At 39.6% G+C, this 24,527-nt stretch overlaps 1 protein-coding gene across 6 annotated transcripts in view; it reads left to right on the plus strand.

Moving 5' to 3' along the window:
- The window catches only part of Sugct (succinyl-CoA:glutarate-CoA transferase), an 844,211-nt gene that overhangs the window by 139,215 nt on the left and 680,469 nt on the right, over positions 1-24,527 (plus strand). For all 6 annotated transcript variants that reach the window (XR_003834661.2, XM_029468350.2, XM_021180767.3 and 3 more), the window contains exon 7: positions 1,645-1,736. Coding sequence is in view for 5 of the 6 variants with exons in the window: in XM_029468350.2 (XP_029324210.1) it covers positions 1,645-1,736 (92 nt within the window). In the remaining variant the exon portion in view is untranslated. The remainder of the gene's footprint in view (positions 1-1,644; positions 1,737-24,527) is intronic.

Consider the following 24,527-nt stretch of genomic DNA (forward strand, 5'->3'; position numbering starts at 1 on the left):
CAAAGGGAAAGAAAAATGTGATGTAGGCTGCTTTCTATAAATGGCCATTAAGGGAAGTCTTTTCGCTAAGGAGATATTCAATCAGTGGACTGGAGCAAGTGAGGGACTGAAACGGGGGTGCTCCGCAGTGAAGCAAATGCCCCAGCAGCCCCTTTCTACATATTTATAAGGCAGAGCATTTCAATACCTATGTCAGCAAAGCTCTTCGTTTCTTCACTTTCTGGGTAAGAAATGGGATTTGGAGTTGGAATCCCACAGCTGATAAAACCTTTAGGATTAAACAATAAGCACTAAGACAGAATAAAAAAGGAGGAGAAAAGACTCCTCATGTTCTCATGATTTTTGTTTTCCCTTCCTAACAAAACCCAACAGATTGGGAAAAGATCTTTACCAACCCTACATCTGGTAGAGGGCTAATATCCAATATATACAAAGAACTCAAGAAGTTAGACTCCTGAGAATAAAATAACCCTATTAAAAATGGGGTACAGGGCTAAACAAAGAATTCTCAACTGAGGAATGTAGAATGGCTGAGAAGCACCTAGAGAAATGTTCAACATCCTTAATCATCAGGGAAATGCAAATCAAAACAACCCTGAGATTCCTTTGAAATGTAAATAAAGAAAATATCCAATAAAAAAAGTCAGAAAGAAAAATAAATAAAAAGGCAGCACCTAAAATGACACTGGCAAGTTGTGAAATTGTTTTATATATGACTATTGCTTTTTCTCCCTTCAAAAATAAATTGACCATCTCATTCCCATCTGTTAGTAAGTCCTTCTTTTTTTCTTTTTCTTCCAGTGATAGTTTTTCTTTTAAGAGAGGGTCTATCAATGTAGCTCAGGCTAGCCTCAATCTCTTGCTCCTCCGTTCTCGGTTTCCTGAGTGCTAGGATTGCACCACCATTACTAAAATATGTCCAGCTTTAAAATTCATCGCTTGTAACTTGTTTGCTTAGTTGAGAAATCCACAAACCTAATCTAGGTCAATACATTTTGCTTCACTTTTGTACTGTCACATAGAAAAAGAGTGGGTCGTGTCTAGTGAGGACTTGGAATAAGTTTAATCAGTGATGAGGCAGAGGCCTAAGGAGAGAGAGTGAACCCCACTGCAGTGAGGGCTTTTACTCATCTTGCTCTGCTTCCATGAGAGAATATGGGCTAACATTGAATATATTCCTGACTCCCCCCCACCTTTTTTTCCAAGATAAGGTTTCTCTGTGTAGGTCTGGCTGTTCTGGAACTCACTCTGTAGACCAGGCTGGCCTTGAACTGAGATCCACCAGCCTTTGCCTCTCAAGTGCTGGGATTAAAGGGCGCACTACCATGACTGTCTTATTTTTCTGACTTTTAAAGAAAAGCCAGAAATTATGTCTTATGTGCTATTTTTTATTTTTTTAAAAATTGTTGCAAACTAAATAAAATCATTTCAAATTATTCTAAAGGCCAAACAAAACACCCCTGAGGGCAGAATGAGGTCAGCAACTCAGAAGGCTTTTGCTTTCCATAATGTATGATTAATTCTTACTGCTTCCACCAAGGGCCACATAGATAACAGGGAGAGTGCTGCAGTTTTTTTGAGGTGAATGGTTTTAGCACACTGTCACACCCATGTGGCACTGAATGCTTGTTCTTCTTGTTGCAGGATATGGCCAGACAGGGCCCATGTCTCACAGAGCAGGTTATGATGCTATTGCCTCTGCTATGTCTGGTCTAATGCACATCACAGGACCTGAGGTAGGTATCCTTAGATTATTCTTATTTGTTTCTCACATTTTCCATAATTTGTCTCATCAAGTTAAGCTAGAATTAATTTTAGAAAGAAACCAGGGAAAGAGAATGACTTTTTAAAAAATTAATTATTTTATTTATTTACATTCTAGTCCTTGCCCCCACTTTCAGTCCCCCCTCCCACAGTTCTTCATTTTATTCCTCCTCCACCTTGCCTCCAAGAGGGTGCTTCCCCCTCACTAGACCAACCCTTCTCCTGAGGCCTCAAGTTTCTTGAGGATTAAGTGCATCTCCCACTGAGGCCAGACCAGGCAGACCTCTGCTATATATGTGCCATGGGCCTCAAACCAGCCTGTGTATGCCTCCTGATTGGTGGCTCATCTCTGGGAGCTCTCTGGGGTCTGGGTTAGTTGAGACTGCTGGTTTTCCTATGGGGGTCACTCTCCCTTACAGCTTCTTTAATCCTTTCCCTAATTCAACCATTGGGTCCCTGACTTCAGTCCAATGGTTGGGTGTAAGTATCTGCTTCAGTCTCAGTCAGCTGCAGATAGGACTTCTCAGAGGACAGCCATGCCAGGCTCCTCTCTGTAAGCACTTCATAGCATCAGTAATAGTGTCAGGCCTTGGTGTCCCTCCTCTATGAGATGGATCCAAAAGTACACAGGCCATTGGGCCACCATGCTTTCAGTTGATTCTCCATTTTTGTTTCAGCAGTTCTTTTATACAGGAACATTTGTGGGTCAGAAGTTTTGACTGTGAGTTAGTAACCCTGTCCCTCCACTTGAGGCCCTGTCTGTCTACTGGAGGTTGGCTTTTCCAGTTCCCTTTCCCTAATGTTGAGCATTTTGGCTAAGATCACCCTCATTGAATCCTAAGAGTCTCTCACTGCCTGGGTCTCTGATACTTTCTAGAGGGTCCCCTACCTCCCTCCTCTTGAGGCTGCTTGTTTCCATTCATTTTCTTGACCCTTTGGATTTCTCTCCTGTCTTCGCATGTTTAATCCTGTTCCCCTTTTCCCCTCCACCTCCCTGCTTACACGAAGGTCATTCCCTCCTTCTGCCTCCAGTGATTATTTCCTTCCCCCTTCTAAGTGGATTGAAGCCTCCTCACTTGGGCCTTTCTGCTTATTACATTTTCTTTTTTCTTTTTTTTTTTTGATTTTTAATATTTTTATTGCATATTTTCCTCAATTACATTTCCAATGCTATCCCTAAAGTCCCCCATAGCGCCCCCCACTTCCCTACCCACCCATTCCCATTCTTTTGGCCCTGGCATTCCCCTATATTGGGGCATATAAAGTTTGCAAGTCCAATGGGCCTCTCTTTCCAATGATGGCTGACTAGGCCATCTTTCGATACATATGCAGCTAGAGACAAGAGCTCCGGGGTTCTGGTTAGTACATCATGTTGTTCCAACAATAGGGTTGCAGATCCCTTTAGCTCCTTGGGTACTTTCTCTAGCTTCTCCATTGGGAGCCCTGTGATACATCCAATAGCTGACTGTGAACATCCACTCCTGTGTTTGCTAGGCCCCGGCATCATCTCACAAGAGACAGCTATATTTGGGTCCTTTCAGCAAAATCTTGCTAGTGTATTGAATGGTGTCAGCGTTTAGAAGCTGATTATGGGACGGATCCCTGGATACAGCAGTCTCTAAATGGTCCATCCTTTCATCACAGCTACGAACTTTGTCTCTGTAACTCCTTCCCTGGGTGTTTTGTTCCCAATTCTAAGAAGGTGCACAGTGTCCACACTTTGGTCTTCATTCTTCTTGAGTTTCATGCGTTTATCAAATTGTATCTTATATCTTGGGTATCCTAAGTTTTGGGCTAATATCCACTTATCAATGAATACATATTGTATGAGTTCTTTTGTGATTGTGTTACTTCACTCAAGATGATGCCCTCCAGGTCCATCCATTTGGCTAGGAATTTCATAAATTCATTCTTTTTAATAGCTGAGTAGTACTCCATTGTGTAAATGTACCATAATTTCTGTATCCATTTCTCTGTTGAGGGACATCTGGGTTCTTTCCAGCTTCTGGCTATTATAAATAAGGCTGCTATGAACATAGTGGAGCATGTGTCCTTTTTACCGGTTGGGACATCTTCTGGATATATGCCCAGGAGAGGTATTGCTGGATCCTCCGGTAGTACTATGTCCAATTTTCTGAGGAACCGCCAGACTGATTTCCAGAGTGGTTGTACAAGCTTGCAATCCCACCAACAATGGAGGAGTGTTCCTCTTTCTCCACATCCTCGCCAGCATCTGCTGTCACCTGAATTTTTGATCTTAGCCATTCTGACTGGTGTGAGGTGGAATCTCAGGGTTGTTTTGATTTGCATTTACCTGATGATTAAGGATGTTGAACATTTTTTCAGGTGCTTCTCTGCCATTCGGTATTCCTCAGGTGAGAATTCTTTGTTCAGTTCTGAGCCCCATTTTTTAATGGGGTTATTTGACTTTCTGGAGTCCACCTTCTTGAGTTCTTTATATATATTGGATATTAGTCCCTTATCTGATTTAGGATAGGTGAAGATCCTTTCCCAATCTGTTGGTGGTTTTTTTGTCTTATTGATGGTGTCTTTAGCCTTGCAGAAGCTTTGTAGTTTCATGAGGTCCCACTTGTCAATTCTCGATCTTACAGCACAAGCCATTACTGTTCTATTCAGGAATTTTTCCCCTGTGCCCATATCTTCAAGGCTTTTCCCCACTTTCTCCTCTATAAGTTTCAGTGTCTCTGGTTTTATGTGAAGTTCCTTGATCCACTTAGACTTGACCTTAGTACAAGGAGATAGGAATGGATCGATTCGCATTCTTCTACATGTTAACAACCAGTTGTGCCAGCACCATTTGTTGAAAATGCTGTCTTTCTTCCACTGGATGTTTTTAGCTCCCTTGTCGAAGATCAAGTAACCATAGGTGTGTGGGTTCATTTCTGGGTCTTCAATTCTATTCCATTGGTCTATTTGTCTGTCACTATACCAGTACCATGCAGTTTTTATCACAATTGCTCTGTAGTAGAGCTTTAGGTCCGGCATGGTGATTCCACCAGAGGTTCTTTTATCCTTGAGAAGAGTTTTTGCTATCCTAGGTTTTTTGTTATTCCAGATGAATTTGCAGATTGCACTTTCTAATTCGTTGAAGAATTGAGTTGGAATTTTGATGGGGATTGCATTGAATCTGTAGATTGCTTTTGGCAAGATAGCCATTTTTACAATGTTGATCCTGCCAATCCATGAGCATGGGAGATCTTTCCATCTTCTGAGATCTTCTAGAATTTCTTTCTTCAGAGACTTGAAGTTTTTATTATACAGATCTTTCACTTCCTTAGTTAGAGTCACGCCAAGATATTTAATATTATTTGTGACTATTGAGAAGGGTGTTGTTTCCCTAATTTCTTTCTCAGCCTGTTTATTCTTTGTGTAGAGAAAGGCCATTGATTTGTTTGAGTTAATTTTATATCCAGCTACTTCACCGAAGCTGTTTATCAGGCTTAGGAGTTCTCTGGTGGAATTTTTAGGGTCACTTATATATACTATCATATCATCTGCAAAAAGTGATATTTTGACTTCATCTTTTCCAATTTGTATCCCTTTGATCTCCTTTTGTTGTCGAATTGCTCTGGCTAGGACTTCAAGTACAATGTTGAATAGGTATGGAGAAAGTGGACAGCCTTGTCTAGTCCCTGATTTTAGAGGGATTGCTTCAAGCTTCTCACCATTTACTTTGATGTTGGCTACTGGTTTGCTGTAGATTGCTTTTATCATGTTTAGGTATGGGCCTTGAATTCCTGATCTTTCCAAGACTTTTATCATGAATGGGTGTTGGATCTTGTCAAATGCTTTTTCAGCATCTAACGAGATGACCATGTGGTTTTTGTCTTTGAGTTTGTTTATATACTGGATTACGTTGATGGATTTCCGTATATTGAACCATCCCTGCATCCCTGGGATGAAACCTACTTGGTCAGGATGGATGATTGTTTTGATGTGTTCTTGGATTCGGTTAGCAAGAACTTTATTGAGGATTTTTGCATCAATATTCATAAGGGATATTGGTCTGAAGTTTTCTATCTTTGTTGGGTCTTTTTGTGGTTTAGGTATCAGAGTAATTGTGGCTTCATAGAATGAGTTGGGTAGAGTACCTTCTGTTTCTATTTTGTGGAATAGTTTGTGAAGAACTGGGATTAGATCTTCTTTGAAGGTCTGATAGAACTCTGCACTAAACCCATCTGGTCCTGGGCTTTTTTTAGTTGGGAGACTATTAATGACTGCTTCTATTTCTTTGGGGGATATAGGGCTGTTTAGATCATTAACCTGATCTTGATTCAACTTTGGTACCTGGTATCTGTCTAGGAACTTCTCCATTTCATCCAGGTTCTCCAGTTTTGTTGAGTATAGCCTTTGGTAGAAGGATCTGATGGTGTTTTGGATGTCTTCAGGATCTGTTGTTATGTCTCCTTTTTCATTTCTGATTTTGTTAATTAGGATGCTTTCCCTGTGCCCTCTAGTGAGTCTGGCTAAGGGTTTATCTATCTTGTTGATTTTCTCAAAGAACCAGCTCCTTGATTGGTTGATTCTTTGAATAGTTTTTCTTGTTTCCACTTGGTTGATTTCACCCCTGAGTTTGATTATTTCCTGCCGTCTACTCCTCTTGGGTGAATTTGCTTCCTTTTGTTCTAGTGCTTTTAGGTGTGTTGTCAAGCTGCTAATGTGTGCTCTCTCTAGTTTCCTTTTGGAGGCACTCAGAGCTATGAGTTTTCCTCTTAGAAATGCTTTCATTGCGTCCCATAAGTTTGGGTATGTTGTGGCTTCATTTTCATTGAACTCTAAAAAGTCCTTAATTTCTTTCTTTATTCCTTCCTTGACCAAGGTATCATTGAGAAGAGTGTTGTTCAGTTTCCACGTGAAGGTTGGCTTTCTATTATTTATTTTGTTATTGAAGATCAGCCTTAGTCCATGGTGATCTGATAGGATGCATGGGACAATTTCAATATTTTTATATCTGTTGAGGCCTGCTTTGTGACCAATTATGTGGTCAATTTTGGAGAAGGTACCATGAGGTGCTGAGAAGAAGGTATATCCTTTTGTTTTAGGATAGAATGTTCTGTAGATATCTGCCAGATCCATTTGATTCATAATTTCTCTTAGTTTCACTGTGTCCCTGTTTAGTTTCTGTTTCCATGATCTGTCCATTGGTGAAAGTGGTGTGTTGAAGTCTCCCACTATTATTGTATGAGGTGCAATGTGTGCTTTGAGCTTTACTAAAGTTTCTTTAATGAATGTGGCTGCCTTTGTATTTGGAGCATAGATATTCAGGATTGATAGTTCCTCTTGGAGGATTTTACCTTTGATGAGTATGAAGTGTCCCTCCCTGTCTTTTTTAATGACTTTGGGTTGGAAGTCAATCTTATCAGATATTAGAATGGCTACTCCAGCTTGTTTCTTCATGCCATTTGCTTGGAAAATTGTTTTCCAGCCTTTCATTCTGAGGTAGTGTCTATCCTTTTCTCTGAGATGAGTTTCCTGTAAGCAGCAAAATGTTGGGTCTTGTTTGTGTAGCCAGTTTGTTAGTCTATGTCTTTTTATTGGGGAGTTGAGTCCATTGATATTAAGAGATATTAAGGAAAAGTAATTGTTGTTTCCTGTTATTTTTGTTGTTAAAGTTGGCATTTTGTTCTTGTGGCTGTCTTCTTTTAGGTTTGTTGAGGGATTACCTTCTTGTTGTTTCTAGGGCGTGGTTCCTGTCCTTGTATTGTTTTTTTTCTGTTATTATCCTTTGAAGGGCTGGATTCGTGGAGAGATAATGTGTGAATTTGGTTTTGTCGTGGAATACTTTGGTTTCTCCATCTATGTTAATTGAGAGTTTGGCTGGGTATAGTAGCCTGGGCTGGAATTTGTGTTCTCTTAGTGTCTGTATAATATCCGTCCAGGATCTTCTGGCTTTCATAGTCTCTGGTGAAAAATCTGGTGTAATTCTGATAGGCTTGCCTTTATATGTTACTTGGCCTTTTTCTCTTACTGCTTTTAGTATTCTATCTTTATTTAGAGCATTTGTTGTTCTGATTATAATGTGTCGGGAGGTATTTCTTTTCTGGTCCAGTCTATTTGGAATTCTGTAGGCTTCTTGTATGTTCATGGGCATCTCTTTCTTTAGATTTGGGAAGTTTTCTTCTATAATTTTGTTGAAGATGTTTGCTGGTCCTTTGAGTTGAAAATCTTCATTCTCATCCACTCCTATTATCCGTAGGTTTGGTCTTCTCATTGTGTCCTGTATTTCTTGGATGTTTTGAGTTAGGATCTTTTTGCATTTTACATTTTCCTTGATTGTTGTGCCGATGTTCTCTATGGAATCTTCTGCACCTGAGATTCTCTCTTCCATCTCTTGTATTCTGTTGCTGATGCTCATATCTATGGTTCCAGATTTCTTTCCTAGGGTTTCTATCTCCAGTGTTGCCTCCTTTTGGGTTTTCTTTATTGTGTCTACTTCCCTTTTTAGGTCTAGTATGGTTTTGTTCATTTCCATCATCTGTTTGGATGTGTTTTCCTGTTTTTCTGTAAGGACTTCTACCTGTTTGATTATGTTATCCTGTTTTTCTTTAAGGATTTGTAACTCTTTAGCATTGTTCTCCTGCCATTCTTTAAGGGATTTTTGTGCTTCCTCTTTATTGTCTTCTGCCTGTTTAGCAGTGTTCTCCTGTATTTCTTTAAGTGTGTTATTAAAGTCCTTCTTGAAGTCCTCTATCATCATCAGGAGATGTGCTTTTAAATCCGTGTCTAGCTTTTCCGGTGTGTTGGGGTGCCCTGGACTGGGCGAAGTGGGGGTGCTGGGTTCTGATGATGGTGAGTGGTCTTGGTTTCTGTTAGTAAGATTATTACGTTTACCTTTCGCCCTCTGGTAATCTCTGGGGTTAGTTGTTATCGTTGTCACTGTTTAAAGATTGGAGCAGAAGCTGTGTTCCACTCACCAGCAGTCTCTAAATCCTGGGGCGGGGGTCGTGGGTAGCTGACGGTACCCTGGTGCTGGTCCAGCCAGAAGAGGCCTGTGGTCTTACTCAGGCTGGTTTCTGCTTCCCTAACTAATGCAGTCTCAGGTCCCGCGCAATTGGATTGGAGCAGAAGCTGTGCTCCACTCACCAGAAGTCCCAAAATCCTGCGGCGGGGGTCGTGGGTAGCTGGCGGGTGTCAGGCAACCCTGTGCTCCCGCTACCCCGGCGCTGATCTGGCCGGATGAGGCCTGTGGTCCTACTCAGGCCGGTTTCTGCTTCCCTAACTAATGCAGTCTCAGGTCCCGCGCAATTGGATTGGAGCAGAAGCTGTGCTCCACTCACCAGAAGTCTTAAGATCCTGTGGAGGGTGTTGTGGGTAGCTGGCGAGTGTCAGCTGACCCTGCGCCCCAGCTGCCCTGGTGCTTTTCTGACCGGAAGAGGGTTGTGGCCCTATGTAGGCCGGATTTCTCTCTCCCCAACCAGAGCAGTCTCAGGTCCCGCGTGATTGGACTGGAGCAGAAGCTGTGTTCCACTCCCCAGCAGTCCCAAAATCCTGCGGCGGGGGGTCCTGGGTAGCTGGCGGGTGTCAGGCAACCCTGCCCTCCCGCTACCCTGGCGCTGATCTGGCCGGATGAGGCCTGTGGCCCTACTCGGGCCGGTTTCTGCTTCCCTAACTAATGCAGTCTCAGGTCCCGCGCAATTGGATTGGAGCAGAAGCTGTGTTCCACTCACCAGCAGTCCCAAAATCCTGCGGCGGGGGTCGTGGGTAGCTGGCGGGTGTCAGGCAACCCTGTGCTCCCGCTACCCCGGCGCTGATCTGGCCGGATGAGATTACATTTTCTAGTTCCATTCATTGCCTGAAAAATTCATGATGTCCTCATTTTTAATAGCTGTATAGTATTCCATTATGTAAATGAACCACATTTTCTGTATCTATGCTTTTGTTGAGGGACATATAGGTTGTTTCCAGCTTCTGGCTATTACAAATAAGGCTGCTATAAACACGGTGGAACATGTGTCCTTGTAGTATGGTGGGGCATCTTTTGGGTACATGCCCAAAACAATTCTCAACAATAAAAGAACTTCTAGGGGGAATCACCATTCCTGACCTCAAGCTGTACACATAGCTGGGTTTTCAGGTAGAACTATTTGTAATTTTCTAAGGAACTGCCAGATTGATTTCTAGAATGGTTGCACCAGTTTGCAATCCCACAATGGAGGAGTGCTCCTCTTTCTCTACATCTTTGCCAGCATGGGCTGTCACCTGAGTTTTTGGTCTTAGACATTCCAATTGGTGTGTGGTGGAATCTAAGGGTCTGTTTTGATTTGCGTTTCTCTGATCACTAAGGACTTTGAACATTTCTTTAAGTGCTTCTCATCCATTTGAGATTCCTTGGTTTTGAATTCTCTGTTTAGCTCTGTACCCCATTTTAGAATTAGATTATTTGGTTTTTTTTGGAGGTTAACTTCTTGAGTTCTTTGTATTTTTGTCCATAAGTTTATTTCTGGGTCTTCAATTCTTTTCTTCTTTTTTGTCTTCCTTCCTTCCTTCCTTCCTTCCTTCCTTCCTTCCTTCCTTCCTTCCTTCCTTCCTTCCTTTCTTTCTTTCTTTCTTTCTTTCTTTCTTTCTTTCTTTCTCTTGTTTTTGTTTTCAAGACAGGGTTTGTCTGTATAGCCTTGGCTATCTTGGAACTCACTCTGTAGACCAGGCTGGCCTCAAACTCAGAAATCTGCCTGCCTCTACCTCCCAAGTGCTGGGATTAAAGGCATGTGCCACCACTGCTCGTCCTGGGACTTCAATTCTATTCCATTGATCAGCCTGTCTGTCTCTGTACCAATACCATGCAGTTTTTATCACTATGCTCTGTGTACAGCTTGAGGTCAGGAATGGTGATTTCCCCTAGAAGTTCTTTTATTGTTGAGAATTGTTTTGGTCATTCTGAGTTTCTGTTTTTCCATATGAAGTTGGTAATTGCTATTTCCATGTCTGTGAAGAATTGTGTTGGAATTTTGATGGGGATTACATTGAATATGTAGATTGCTTTTGGTAAGATATCCATTTTCACTTTGTTAATCTTACCATTCCATGAGTGTGGGAGATCTTTCCACCTTCTTAGGTTTTCTTCAGTTTCTTTTTTCAGGCATTTGAAGTTCTTGTATAGATCTTTCACTTGCTTGGTAAGAGCTTCACTAAGATATTTTATACTATTTGTGGCTATTGTTAAGGGTGTTGTTTATTTCCAATTTTTTTCTCATCCTGTGTATCATTTATATAAAGGAAGGCTACTGATTTGCTTCAGATAATTTTATATCTTGACACTTTGCTGAAGATGTTTATCAGCTCTAGTAGTTCTCTGGTGGAATTTTGGGATTCGCTTTTATATATACTATCATATCATATGCAAATAGTGATACTTTGACTTCTTCCTTTCCAATTTGTATCCCCTTGATATCCTTTTGTTGTCTAATTGCTCCAGCTAGAACTTCAAGTGCTATACTGAGTAGATATGGGGAGAGCGGGCATCCCTGTCTTGTCCCAGATTTTAGTGAGATTGTTTCTAGTTTCTCTCCATTTAATTTGATGTTGTCTATTGGTTTGCTATATATTGATTTTTACCATTTTTAGGTGTGTGCCATGAATTATTGATTTCTACAGGACTTTTAATATGAAGAGGTGTTGATGATCATGTTTTTTGTTTTTCTCCCTTGAGTTTGTTTATATAGTGTATTACATTGATGGATTTTCTTCCCCGTATCCCTAGGATGAAGCCTACTTGATCATGGTGAATGATGGTCTCAATGCATTCTTGGATTTGGTTTGTGAGAATTTTATTGAGTACTTTTGCATTTATATTAATAAGTGAGATTGGCCTGAAGTTCTCTTTCTTTGTTGGTTCTTTGTATGGTTTAGGTATCAGAGTAACTGTGGCTTCATAGAATGAATTAGGTAGTATTCCTGCTTTTTCTATTTTGTGGAATAGTTTGAGAAGTATTAGCTTTTCTTTGAATCTGGCGGAATACTGCACTAAATTCATCTGGCCCTGTGCTTATTTTGGATGGCAGGTTTTTGATGAATATTTCTATTTCCTTAGGGGTTATAGACTATTTAGATAGTTTACCTGATCTTTATTTAACTTTGGTACATGGTTTCTGTCTAAAGAATCATCTATTTCTTTTAGATTTTCCAGTTTCATAGAGTGTAGACTTTTGTAGTAGGTTCTGATGATAGCTTGAATTTCCTCAGGTTCTGTTGTTATTACCTCTCCTCATTTCTGATTTTGTTAATTTGGATACTGTTCTTGATCTCTTTAGTTAGCTAGGGATTTATCTATCTTGTTGATTGTCTCAAAGAAGCAGCTCTTGGTTTTGTTGAATTGTTGTGTCATTCTCTTTGTTTCTAACTGGTTGATTTTAGCCCCGAGTTAGACTATTTCCTGTGTAGTCCACTCCTCTTAGGTGTGTTTGCTTCTTTCTTTTCTAAGGCTTTCAGGAGTAATGTTAAGTTGCTTGTATGCGATCTCTCCAATTTCTTTATGAAGACACTTAGTGCTATTGAATTTCCTCTTATCACTGCTTTCATTGTGTCCCATAAGTTTGGATATGATGTGTATTCATTTTCATTGAACTCTATAAAGTCTTTGGTTTCTTTCTTTATGTCTTCCCTGACCAAGTTATCATTGAGCAGAAAGTTGTTCAATTTCCATGATTATATGGGCTTTCTGTTGTTTTTCTTGTTATTGAAGAAACAATAGCCTTAGTCCAAGGTGGTGTGGTAGAATGCATGGGATTTTTCCAATCTTCTTGTATCTGTTTATGCTTGTTTTATGTATGATTATATGGTCAATTTTGGAGAAGGTTCCATGAATGCTGAGAAGATGGTATATTCTCTTGTTTTGGGGTGAGATGTTCTGTAGATATCTGTTAAATCCATTTGGTTCATAATTTCTGTTAGTTTCACTGTGTCTCTGTTTAGTATCTGTTTCTACTACCTGTCTGTTGGTGAGAGTGGGGTGTTGAAGTCTCCCACTATTATTGTGTGAGGTTCAATGTGTGTTTTGAGCTTTAGTAAAGTTTCTTTTATGAATGTGGGTGCCCTTGCATTTGGAGCATAGATGTTCAAAACTGAGACTTCCTTTTGGTGGATTTTTCCTTTGATGAATATGAAATGTTTTTCTTTATTTCATTTAATAATTTTTGGTTGAAAGTTTATTTTATTGAATATTAGAAAGGCAACTCCAGGTTGTTTCTTGGGACTATTTGCTAGGAACACTTTTTTTCCAGTCTTTTACTCTGAGGCAGTATCTGTCTTTGTCACTAAGTTCTGTTTCTTTATGCACCAAAATGCTGGATCCTGGCTCCATATCCAATCTGATAGCCTGTATCTTTTTATTGAGGAATTGAATCAATTGATGTTGAAAGATGTTAAAGATACAAATTGTTAGTTTCTGTTTTTTTTGTTGTTTTTTTGTTGTTGCTTGAGGTGGTATTATGAATGAATGATTCTCTTCTTTTGGATTGTGAAATGTTTAGTTTCTTGTGTTTTCTTGGATGTAGTTACCCTCCTTGTGTGGAGATTTCGTTCCAGTATCCTTTATGTGGCTGGATTAGTAGAAAGATGCTATTTAAATTTGTTTTTTTTTATGGGATATCTTGTGTTTTTTAATTTATGGTGACTGAGAGTTTTGCTAGGTTTATTATTCTGGGCTGGCATTATTCTTCTCTTAGCATCTGGATGACATCCGTGCAGAGTGTTTTAGAGTTTTAAAGTCTCTGTTGAAAAATCTGGTGTAGTTCTGATAGATCTGCCATTATATGTTACTTGGCCTTTTTTTTTTTTTTTTTACAACTTTTAATATTCTTTCTTTGTTCTGTGCATTTAGTGTTTTGATTATTATATGTCAAGAGGATTTTCTTTTCTGGTCCAATATGTTTGGTGTTTTGTAGGCTTCTTGTACATTTATGGCCATCCTTTTCTTTAGGTTAGGGAAGTTTTCTTCTATGACTTTGTTGAAGATATTTTCTGGTCCTTTGAATGGGATTCTTCATCTTCTTTTATTCGTATTATTCTTAGGTTTGATCTTTTAATTGTGCCTTGAATTCCTGGATATTTTGGGTTAGGAGCTTTTTACATTTTGTATTTTCTTTGAAGCATGTGTCAGTATTTTCTATGGTATCTTCTAAGCCTGAGATTCTCTCTTTTATCTCTTTTACTCTGTTGGTAATACTTGCATCTGTAGCTCCTGATATTTTTCCTAAGTTGTCTATCTTCAGTGTTGCCTCCTTTTGTATTTCCTTTATTGTTTTTATTTCAGTTTTTAATTCTTGGACCATTTTGTTTAATTCCTTTACCCATTTGATTGTATTTTCCTGTATTTCTTTAAGGGATTTATTTGTTTCCTCTTTAAGAACTTCTTCCTGTTTGCCTGTCTTTTCCTATAGTTCTTTAAGGGAGTTCTCCATATTATCTTTAAAGGCCTCTATCATTTTCATGAGACGGGATTTTAGGTTATTATCTTGCTTTTTAGGTGTGTTAGGGTATCCAGGGCTTGTGGTATCCTTGGAGGCAGGTAGAGCTCTGTGACATGGGTTAGAGCTGGTCTCCTTGGGGGTGGGCAGTGCTGTCTCTGGTTAGGGTGGGTCTCTTGTGTCTCTCGTTAGAGCAGGCCTCCTGTTTCCCTGGTTACTATGGACTTCCTGGGAGGTATTCAGGCTGTGTCCTTGGTTACAGCAGACCCCCTTCAAGGCAACAGGTGACAGGCGACAGGGTGTGGGAGGGTATCAAGGCTGCTGATCTGGTCTGGTTGGGAAAGTAGACTGGAAGGAAAGTGGAGCTGGTAAAGGGGTTCCATGTCAGCTGGACTCTTTATGTTTGGTTATTGCAAATCTACTGGGAGGCCATCAGGCTGTGGTGTGTGAGCCATATTGGCCACTGGTCAGGTTGAGAATGACTTTTTAAAGTACAGTTTAAGTGTGATTAGTATAAATGATCTGAAACTTAAGTGTCAATAGGATTGTATGAAAAAGAGCAATCTTTTTATTAATATCATGTGATAAACTTTGATTTGTTTTTTTTTTTTTATTATTCAGACTACTATTCTAAGTCAGCTTTGTGAGACTTGGAAATTTTCTTTCATGAAAGAGTATGGCTGATTAGATGATAGATGTCCATTTCTGCCTGTGCTTAGTAAATATACATAGAAGATCCTTTTCATCTAGAATATTTTAGGTAGTCATGTATTTGAAAATTTATTACTTAAAGTGATAGATACAGTTTTGTCTCACTTGCCATATGTACTATATTTTGAATTGTTTAATACTATGGTTTCTCTCCATTGATAGTGTGTTGCAGGATTTCTAAATGAATATAGGTGTCCAAAATATGTTGGGTTAGATCTGAGCAAAGACTTTTGGGGTAAATATGAATGTGATTGACATAATAAAAAAGCATAGTATGAAAGCCTATCAGATAAAGGTAAAAGACACCCATTTTAAACCAAACAGGCTGGTAGTCACTTACAGCAGGTGTTCCTCCTCTCAGGTATATTTCTTTAGTTAATTCTAGAGAAATCACTGCAGGACTCAGATAAACTGAGGCAGAGTGACGTCCTTTAAATCTTATAGTCAATTCAAAGCAACTATGAGGTTTTAATGTTTTAAGATACAAGGACCTTTGAACTTCTGTTTTATGATGTTTCAGTTTTAGTCACAGAAAAAAAATGTATATAAGCAACCCTTCCTTTAAATAATGAAGGGATTGATTTTCTTTTTGTTCATTGAGAGAACAGAGAACGGACATATCTCTCTTTGTTCAATTCTGGGCTCTCATTTGGTAAAGATGTCATTATTGTGAGTGCTTTTATTTAAAAACACTGAACTCCTCTTCCGGCCGGACTAGCACCGGGGTAGCTAGAGCGCAGGGTCGGCTGACACCCACCAGCTACCCACGACCCCCGCCACAGGATTTTGAGACTGCTGGTGAGTGGAACACAGCTTCTGCTCCAGTCCAATCACGCTGGACCTGAGTCTGCTTTGGTTGGGGAGGCAGAAATCCGGCCTCAGTAGGGCCACAAGCCTCTCCTGTCAGAAAAGCGCCGAGGTAGCTAGGGTGCAGGGTCGGCTGACACTCGCCAGCTACCCACAACACCCTCCACAGGATCTTAAGACTTCTGGTGAGTGAAACACAGCTTCTGCTCCAATCCAATTGTGCGCGGGACCTGAGACTGCATTAGTTAGGGAAGCAGAAACCGGCCTGAGTAGGACCACAGGCCTCTTCCGGCCAGACCAGCACGGGGGAGCTAGAGCGCAGGGTCAGCTGACACCCACCAGCTACCCACGACCCCCGCCACAGGATTTTGAGACTGCTGGTGAGTGGAACACAGCTTCTGCTCCAATCTTTAAACAGTGACAACGACAACAACTAACCCCAGAGAATACCAGATGGCGAAAGGTAAACGAAATAATCTTACTAACAGAAACCAAGACCACTCACCATCATCAGAACCCAGCACTCCCACTTCGCCCAGTTCAGGGCACCCCAACACACCGGAAAAGCTAGACACGGATCTAAAAGCATAACTCATGATGATGGTAGAGGACTTCAAGAAGGACTTTAATAACTCACTTAAAGAAATACAAAGGAACACTGGTAAACAGGTAGAAGACAGTAAAGAGGAAGCACAAAAATCCCTTAAAGAATTGCAGGAGAACACTGCTAAAGAGCTACAAATCCTTAAAGAAAAACAGGATAACATAATCAAACGGGTAGAAGTCCTTACAGAAAAACAGGAAAACACATCCAAACAGATGATGGAAATGAACAAAACCATACTAGACCTAAAAAGGGAAGTAGACACAATAAAGAAAACCCAAAATGAGGCAACACTGGAGATAGAAACCCTAGGAAAGAAAGCTGGAACCATAGATACGAGCATCAGCAACAGAATACAAGAGATGGAAGAGAGAATCTCAGGTGCAGAAGATTCCATAGAGAACATTGGCACAACAATCAAGGAAAATGTAAAATGCAAAAAGATCCTAACTCAAAACATCCAAGAAATACAGGACACAATGAGAAGACCAAACCTACGGATAATAGGAGTGGATGAGAATGAAGATTTTCAACTCAAAGGACCAGCAAACATCTTCAACAAAATTATAGAAGAAAACTTCCCAAATCTAAAGAAAGAGATGCCCATGAACATACAAGAAGCCTACAGAACTCCAAATAGACTGGACCAGAAAAGAAATACCTCCCGACACATTATAATCAGAACAACAAATGCTCTAAATAAAGACAGAATACTAAAAGCAGTAAGAGAAAAAGGCCAAGTAACATATAAAGGCAAGCCTATCAGAATTACACCAGATTTCTCACCAGAGACTATGAAAGCCAGAAGATCCTGGACGGATGTTATACAGACACTAAAAGAACACAAATTCCAGCCCAGGCTACTATACCCAGCCAAACTCTCAATTAACATAGATGGAGAAACCAAAGTATTCCACGACAAAACCAAATTCACACATTATCTCTCCACGAATCCAGCCCTTCAAAGGATAATAATAGAAAAAAAAACAATACAAGGACAGGAACCACACCCTAGAAACAACAAGAAGGTAATCCCTCAACAAACCTAAAAGAAGACAGCCACAAGAACAGAATGCCAACTTTAACAACAAAAATAACAGGAAACAACAATTACTTTTCCTTAATATCTCTTAATATCAATGGACTCAACTCCCCGATAAAAAGACATAGACTAACAAACTGGCTACACAAACAAGACCCAACATTTTGCTGCTTACAGGAAACTCATCTCAGAGAAAAAGATAGACACTACCTCAGAATGAAAGGCTGGAAAACAATTTTCCAAGCAAATGGTCTGAAGAAACAAGCTGGAGTAGCCATTCTAATATCTGATAAGATTGACTTCCAACCCAAAGTCATTAAAAAAGACAGGGAGGGACACTTCATACTCATCAAAGGTAAAATCCTCCAAGAGGAACTATCAAACCTGAATATCTATGCTCCAAATACAAAGGCAGCCACATTCATTAAAGAAACTTTAGTAAATCTCAAAGCACACATTGCACCTCATACAATAATAGTGGGAGACTTCAACACACCACTTTCACCAATGGACAGATCATGGAAACAGAAACTAAAGAGGGACAAAGAGAAACTAAGAGAAATTATGAATCAAATGGATCTGGCAGATATCTACAGAACATTCTATCTTAAAACAAAAGGATATACCTTCTTTTCAGCACCTCATGGTACCTTCTCCAAAATTGACCACATAATTGGTCACAAAACAGGCCTCAACAGATACAAAAATATTGAAATTGTCCCATGCATCCTATCAGATCACCATGGACTAAGGCTGATCTTCAATAACAAAATAAATAATAGAAAGCCAACCTTCACGTGGAAACTGAACAACACTCTTCTCAATGATACCTTGGTCAAGGAAGTAATAAAGAAAGAAATTAAGGACATTTTTGAGTTCAATGAAAATGAAGCCACAACATACCCAAACTTATGGGACGCAATGAAAGCATTTCTAAGAGGAAAACTCATAGCTCTGAGTGCCTCCAAAAGGAAACTAGAGAGAGCACACATTAGCAGCTTGACAACATACCTAAAAGCACTAGAACAAAAGGAAGCAATTTCACCCAAGAGGAGTAGACGGCAGGAAATAATCAAACTCAGGGGCGAAACAACCAAGTGGAAACAAGAACTATTCAAAGAATCAACCAATCAAGGAGCTGGTTCTTTGAGAAAATCAACAAGATAGATAAACCCTTAGCCAGACTCACTAGAGGGCACAGGGAAAGCATCCTAATTAACAAAATCAGAAATGAAAAAGGAGACATAATAACAGATCCTGAAGACATCCAAAACACCATCAGATCCTTCTACCAAAGGCTATACTCAACAAAACTGGAGAACCTGGATGAAGTGGAGAAGTTCCTAGACAGATACCAGGTACCAAAGTTGAATCAAGATCAGGTTAATGATCTAAACAGCCCTACATCCCCCAAAGAAATAGAAGCAGTCATTAATAGTCTCCCAACTAAAAAAAGCCCAGGACCAGATGGGTTTAGTGCAGAGTTCTATCAGACCTTCAAAGAAGATCTAATCCCAGTTCTTCACAAACTATTCCACAAAATAGAAACAGAAGGTACTCTACCCAACTCATTCTATGAAGCCACAATTACTCTGATACCTAAACCACAAAAAGACCCAACAAAGATAGAAAACTTCAGACCAATTTCCCTTATGAATATTGATGCAAAAATCCTCAATAAAGTTCTTGCTAACCGAATCCAAGAACACATCAAAACAATCATCCATCCTGACCAAGTAGGTTTCATCCCAGGGATGCAGGGATGGTTCAATATACGGAAATCCATCAATGTAATCCAGTATATAAACAAACTCAAAGACAAAAACCACATGGTCATCTCGTTATATGCGGAAAAAGCATTTGACACGATCCAACACCCATTCATGATAAAAGTCTTGGAAAGATCAGGAATTCAAGGCCCATACCTAAACATGATAAAAGCAATCTACAGCAAACCAGTAGCCAACATCAAAGTAAATGGTGAGAAGCTTGAAGCAATCCCTCTAAAATCAGGGACTAGGCAAGGCTGTCCACTTTCTCCATACCTATTCAACATTGTACTTGAAGTCCTAGCCAGAGCAATTCGACAACAAAAGGAGATCAAAGGGATACAAATTGGAAAAGATGAAGTCAAAATATCACTTTTTGCAGATGATATGATAGTATATATAAGTGACCCTAAAAATTCCACCAGAGAACTCCTAAGCCTGATAAACAGCTTCGGTGAAGTAGCTGGATATAAAATTAACTCAAACAAATCAATGGCCTTTCTCTACACAAAGAATAAACAGGCTGAGAAAGAAATTAGGGAAACAACACCCTTCTCAATAGTCACAAATAATATAAAATATCTTGGCATGACTCTAACTAAGAAAGTGAAAGATCTGTATAATAAAAACTTCAAGTCTCTGAAGAAAGAAATTATAGAAGATCTCAGAAGATGGAAAGATCTCCCATGCTCATGGATTGGCAGGATCAACATTGTAAAAATGGCTATCTTGCCAAAAGCAATCTACAGATTTAATGCAATCCCCATCAAAATTCCAAATCAATTCTTCAACGAATTAGAAAGTGCAATCTGCAAATTCATCAGGAATAACAAAAAACCTAGGATAGCAAAAACTCTTCTCAAGGATAAAAGAACCTCTGGTAGAATCACCATGCCCCACCTAAAGCTTTACTACAGAGCAATTGTGATAAAAACTGCATGGTACTGGTATAGTGACAGACAAATAGACCAATGGAATAGAATTGAAAACCCAGAAATGAACCCACACACCTACGGTCACTTGATCTTCGACAAGGGAGCTAAAAACATCCAGTGGAAGAAAGACAGCATTTTCAACAAATGGTGCTGGCACAACTGGTTGTTAACATGTAGAAGAATGCGAATCGATCCATTCCTATCTCCTTGTACTAAGGTCAAGTCTAAGTGGATCAAGGAACTTCACATAAAACCAGAGACACTGAAACTTATAGAGGAGAAAGTGGGGAAAAGCCTTGAAGATATGGGCACAGGGGAAAAATTCTTGAATAGAACAGCAATGGCTTGTGCTGTAAGTTCGAGAATTTACAAGTGGGACCTCATGAAACTGCAAAGCTTCTGCAAGGCTAAAGACACCATCAATAAGACAAAAAAAAAAAAAAACCACCAACAGATTGGGAAAGGATCTTCACCTATCCTAAATCAGATAAGGGACTAATATCCAATATATATAAAGAACTCAAGAAGGTGGACTCCAGAAAGTCAAATAACCCCATTAAAAAATGGGGCTCAGAACTGAACAAAGAATTCTCACCTGAGGAATACCGAATGGCAGAGAAGCACCTGAAAAAATGTTCAACATCCTTAATCATCAGGTAAATGCAAATCAAAACAACCCTGAGATTCCACCTCACACCAGTCAGAATGGCTAAGATCAAAAATTCAGGTGACAGCAGATGCTGGCGAGGATGTGGAGAAAGAGGAACACTCCTCCATTGTTGGTGGGATTGCAAGCTTGTACAACCACTCTGGAAATCAGTCTGGCGGTTCCTCAGAAAATTGGACATAGTACTACCGGAGGATCCAGCAATACCTCTCCTGGGCATATATCCAGAAGATGTCCCAACTGGTAAAAAGGACACATGCTCCACTATGTTCATAGCAGCCCTATTTATAATAGCCAGAAGCTGGAAAGAACCCAGATGTCCCTCAACAGAGGAATGGATACAGAAATTATGGTACATTTACATAATGGAGTACTACTCAGCTATTAAAAAGAATGAATTTATGAAATTCCTAGCCAAATGGATGGACCTGGAGGGCATCATCTTGAGTGAAGTAACACAATCACAAAAGAACTCACACAATATGTATTCACTGATACGTGGATATTAGCCCCAAACTTAGAATACCCAAGATATAAGATACAATTTACTAAACGCATGAAACTCAAGAAGAATGAAGACCAAAGTGTGGACACTGTGCCCCTTCTTAGAATTGGGAACAAAACACCCAGGGAAGGAGTTACAGAGACAAAGTTCGTAGCTGTGATGAAAGGATGGACCATTTAGAGACTGCTGTATCCAGGGATCCATCCCATAAGCAGCTTCTAAACGCTGACACCATTGCATACACTAGCAAGATTTTGCTGAAAGGACCCAAATATAGCTGTCTCTTGTGAGACGATGCCGGGGCCTAGCAAACACAGGAGTGTATGTTCACAATCAGCTATTGGATGTATCACAGGGCTCCCAATGGAGAAGCCAGAGAAAGTACCCAAGGAGCTAAAGGGATCTGCAACCCTATTGTTGGAACAACATGATGTACTAACCAGAACCCCAGAGCTCTTGTCTCTAGCTGCATATGTATCGAAAGATGGCCTAGTCGGCCATCACTGGAAAGAGAGGCCCATTGGACTTGCAAACTTTATATGCCCAAATATAGGGGAATGCCAGGTCCAAAAGAATGGGAATGGGTGGGTAGGGAAGTGGGGGGCGCTATGGGGGACTTTTGGGATACCATTGGAAATGTAACTGAGGAAAATATGTCATAAAAATATTAAAAATTAAAAAAAAATAAAAACACTGAACTCAATTTGGGAAGAAGTGAAAATATTTGGGACCTACCAGTTTTTACCCAAGTGCTAAAATGAATGAAAACTATGGAGTTGAAGATGTCTGTGGTGCCATTGGTGAACTATACTGCATTCTGACAGTGTATCTACACTGTCTGAATGCAGTACAGTTCAGAGTACTCTGCCTGGTCATTTCTAAAGATTATTTTCTAATTAGCTTACAAAGCAGCACATTTCATTGTCACTTTAATAATACTTTAGTTGACTTTCCTATTTGCTCTTTTTCCTTATAACCTCTTTCACATAACTGCACACACACACACACACACACACACACACACACACACACACTTCACATAACTGCACACACACACACATGTGCGTGCGCACACACAGACACACACATTAAATAATAAGAGTGTGTATGTGATTTTAGGTAAATAAAATTATGAATCCTATGGCTTTTTCAACATCTTTATTCATGCTTTTAGTCCTTTCTCTCTTTCCTCTTGACCCACTTACAAGCTTCCCCAACTAATTCCTCATTTCCCCTTTTATATTACTCTTATGCTATGTTCCTCTCTCTAGTGCCTTCCTTACCATGGTAGCATTTTATTTTCTTAGCTGTGGTTACTCCAGGTTGTACACTCACATCTGAAGATTTGGAGCTAGGAAACATATGCAAGAGAGAACATGTGCCATTTGTGTTATTTGTGTTACCTCTGTCAATGTAGTATTTTTTAGTTCTATTTGATTACTTATAAATTTCATGATTTTATTTTTCCTTATGGATGAATAATATTTTAAAATGTCTATGTATCACACTTTCATTACTCGTTAATCAGTTGAAGGACATTTGGGATGTTTCAGTTTCCTTGCTATTGTGATTAAAGCAGTGATGAATCTGGCTGGAGAAGTACCTGTTGAGACATTTGAGCATGACAAGGAGTGGTATAGCTGGGTCATATGGTAGATTTATTTTTAGCTTTTTGAGGATACTTTGTATTAATTTCCAGAGTAAATGTACCAGTTTGCAATTCTACCAACAGTTAATGAGTGTTTGTTCCCCTTTCCCTGCAGCCTCCTGAGCATTTTCTGTTTTTTTTTTTTTTTTGTGATCTTTGCCAATTCTGACTCCAATGAGATGACATCGCAAATTTGTTTTGATTTGTATTTCTTTAATTGCTAAGGACAAAGAACATCTTTTCAAATATTTCTTAACAATTTATATTCCTGTTTTGAGAACTCTGCATTTGGATCTGCATTTGGGTTTGAATGGGTCTTTTTTCTTTTCTTTCTTCCTTTCTCTCTTTCTCTCTCTTTCTTTCTCTCTCTCTCTCTCTCTCTTTCTTTCTCTCTTTCTTTCTTTTTTCCTTTCTTTCTATCTTTTTTTTACTGTTTTGAGTTTTTTAGAATATTCTGAATATTATTCTCTGTCAGATATATAGCTGGCAAACATTCTTTCCTTCTGTATGGGCTTTCTCTTCACTTAATTGTTTCATCAGTTCTGAAGAAACTTTTTAGCTTTCTTTTGAACTTTTTAGGGATTAAAATATAATTGTCATTTTTTTCTCCATTCATTTTTCATTCTTAAACTTTCCCAAGTACTTTACTGTTTTAAACTTTCCCAAGTACCTGCCCTCTAACCTCTCCCATCCTCTTTACTTCTTCTCAAATTCATGTCCTTTTTTTATTGTTTTATAATCATATAATTGTTATATATGCTAATTTCATAAGGTACATAAACACAATGCATTGTATCAGTTAAGTGTTGTTTGAGTGTATTTGATTTCAGGGCTTACAATTTGGTATTGAATAACTAATTAGGAGGTTCATTCTCAAGAATGACTAATTCTCCCCCTCTCAGCAGTCATTAGTTGAGTGTAGATTTTTCTCTCTCTCTTTTTTCCTCCAAGGGAATTTTTTTTCCCAGTTCAAATTTTTTTTAAAAATTTATTTTATTTTATTTACTTTTCTTTTTACACTCCAGAGTTTTTTATTGGATATTTTATTTATTTACATTTCAAATGTTATCCCTTTTCCCAGTTTTCCCTCTGGAAACCTCTTATCCCATCCCCCCTCCCCCTGCTTCTATGAGGGTGTTCCCCTACCCAAACACCGACTGCTATCTCCCAGCTCTTGTATTTCCCTACACTGGGGCATTGAGCCTTCACAGGACCAAGGGCCTCTCCTCCCATTGATGTCCAACAAGGCCATCCTCTGCTACATATGTAGCTGGAGCCATAGGTCCTTTCATGTGTACTCTTTGGTTGGTAGTTTAGTTCCTGGGAGTTCGGGGGGAGGGTGGTGTCTGACCAAGTGCTGGGATTAAAGGTGTGTGCCACTACTGCCCGGCGATATTGTTCTTCGTACTATGGGTTGCAAACCCCCTCTGCTCCTTCAGTCCTTTCTCTAACTCCTCCATTGGGGTCCCTGGGCTCAGTCTGATGTTTGGCTGTCTGAATCCACATTTGTATTGGTCAGACTCTGGCAGAGCCTCTCAGGAGACAGCTGTATCGAACCCCTGTCAGCAAGCACTTTTTGGCATCCACAGTTGTGTCTGGGTTTGGTGTCTGCAGATGGGATAAATCCCTATGTGGGGCCTTCTTTGGATGGCC

Source organism: Mus caroli, unplaced genomic scaffold (genome assembly GCF_978045245.1).
Source record: "Mus caroli unplaced genomic scaffold, Mus_caroli_1 scaffold_15, whole genome shotgun sequence".
NCBI classification, from domain to species: Eukaryota; Metazoa; Chordata; class Mammalia; order Rodentia; family Muridae; genus Mus; species Mus caroli.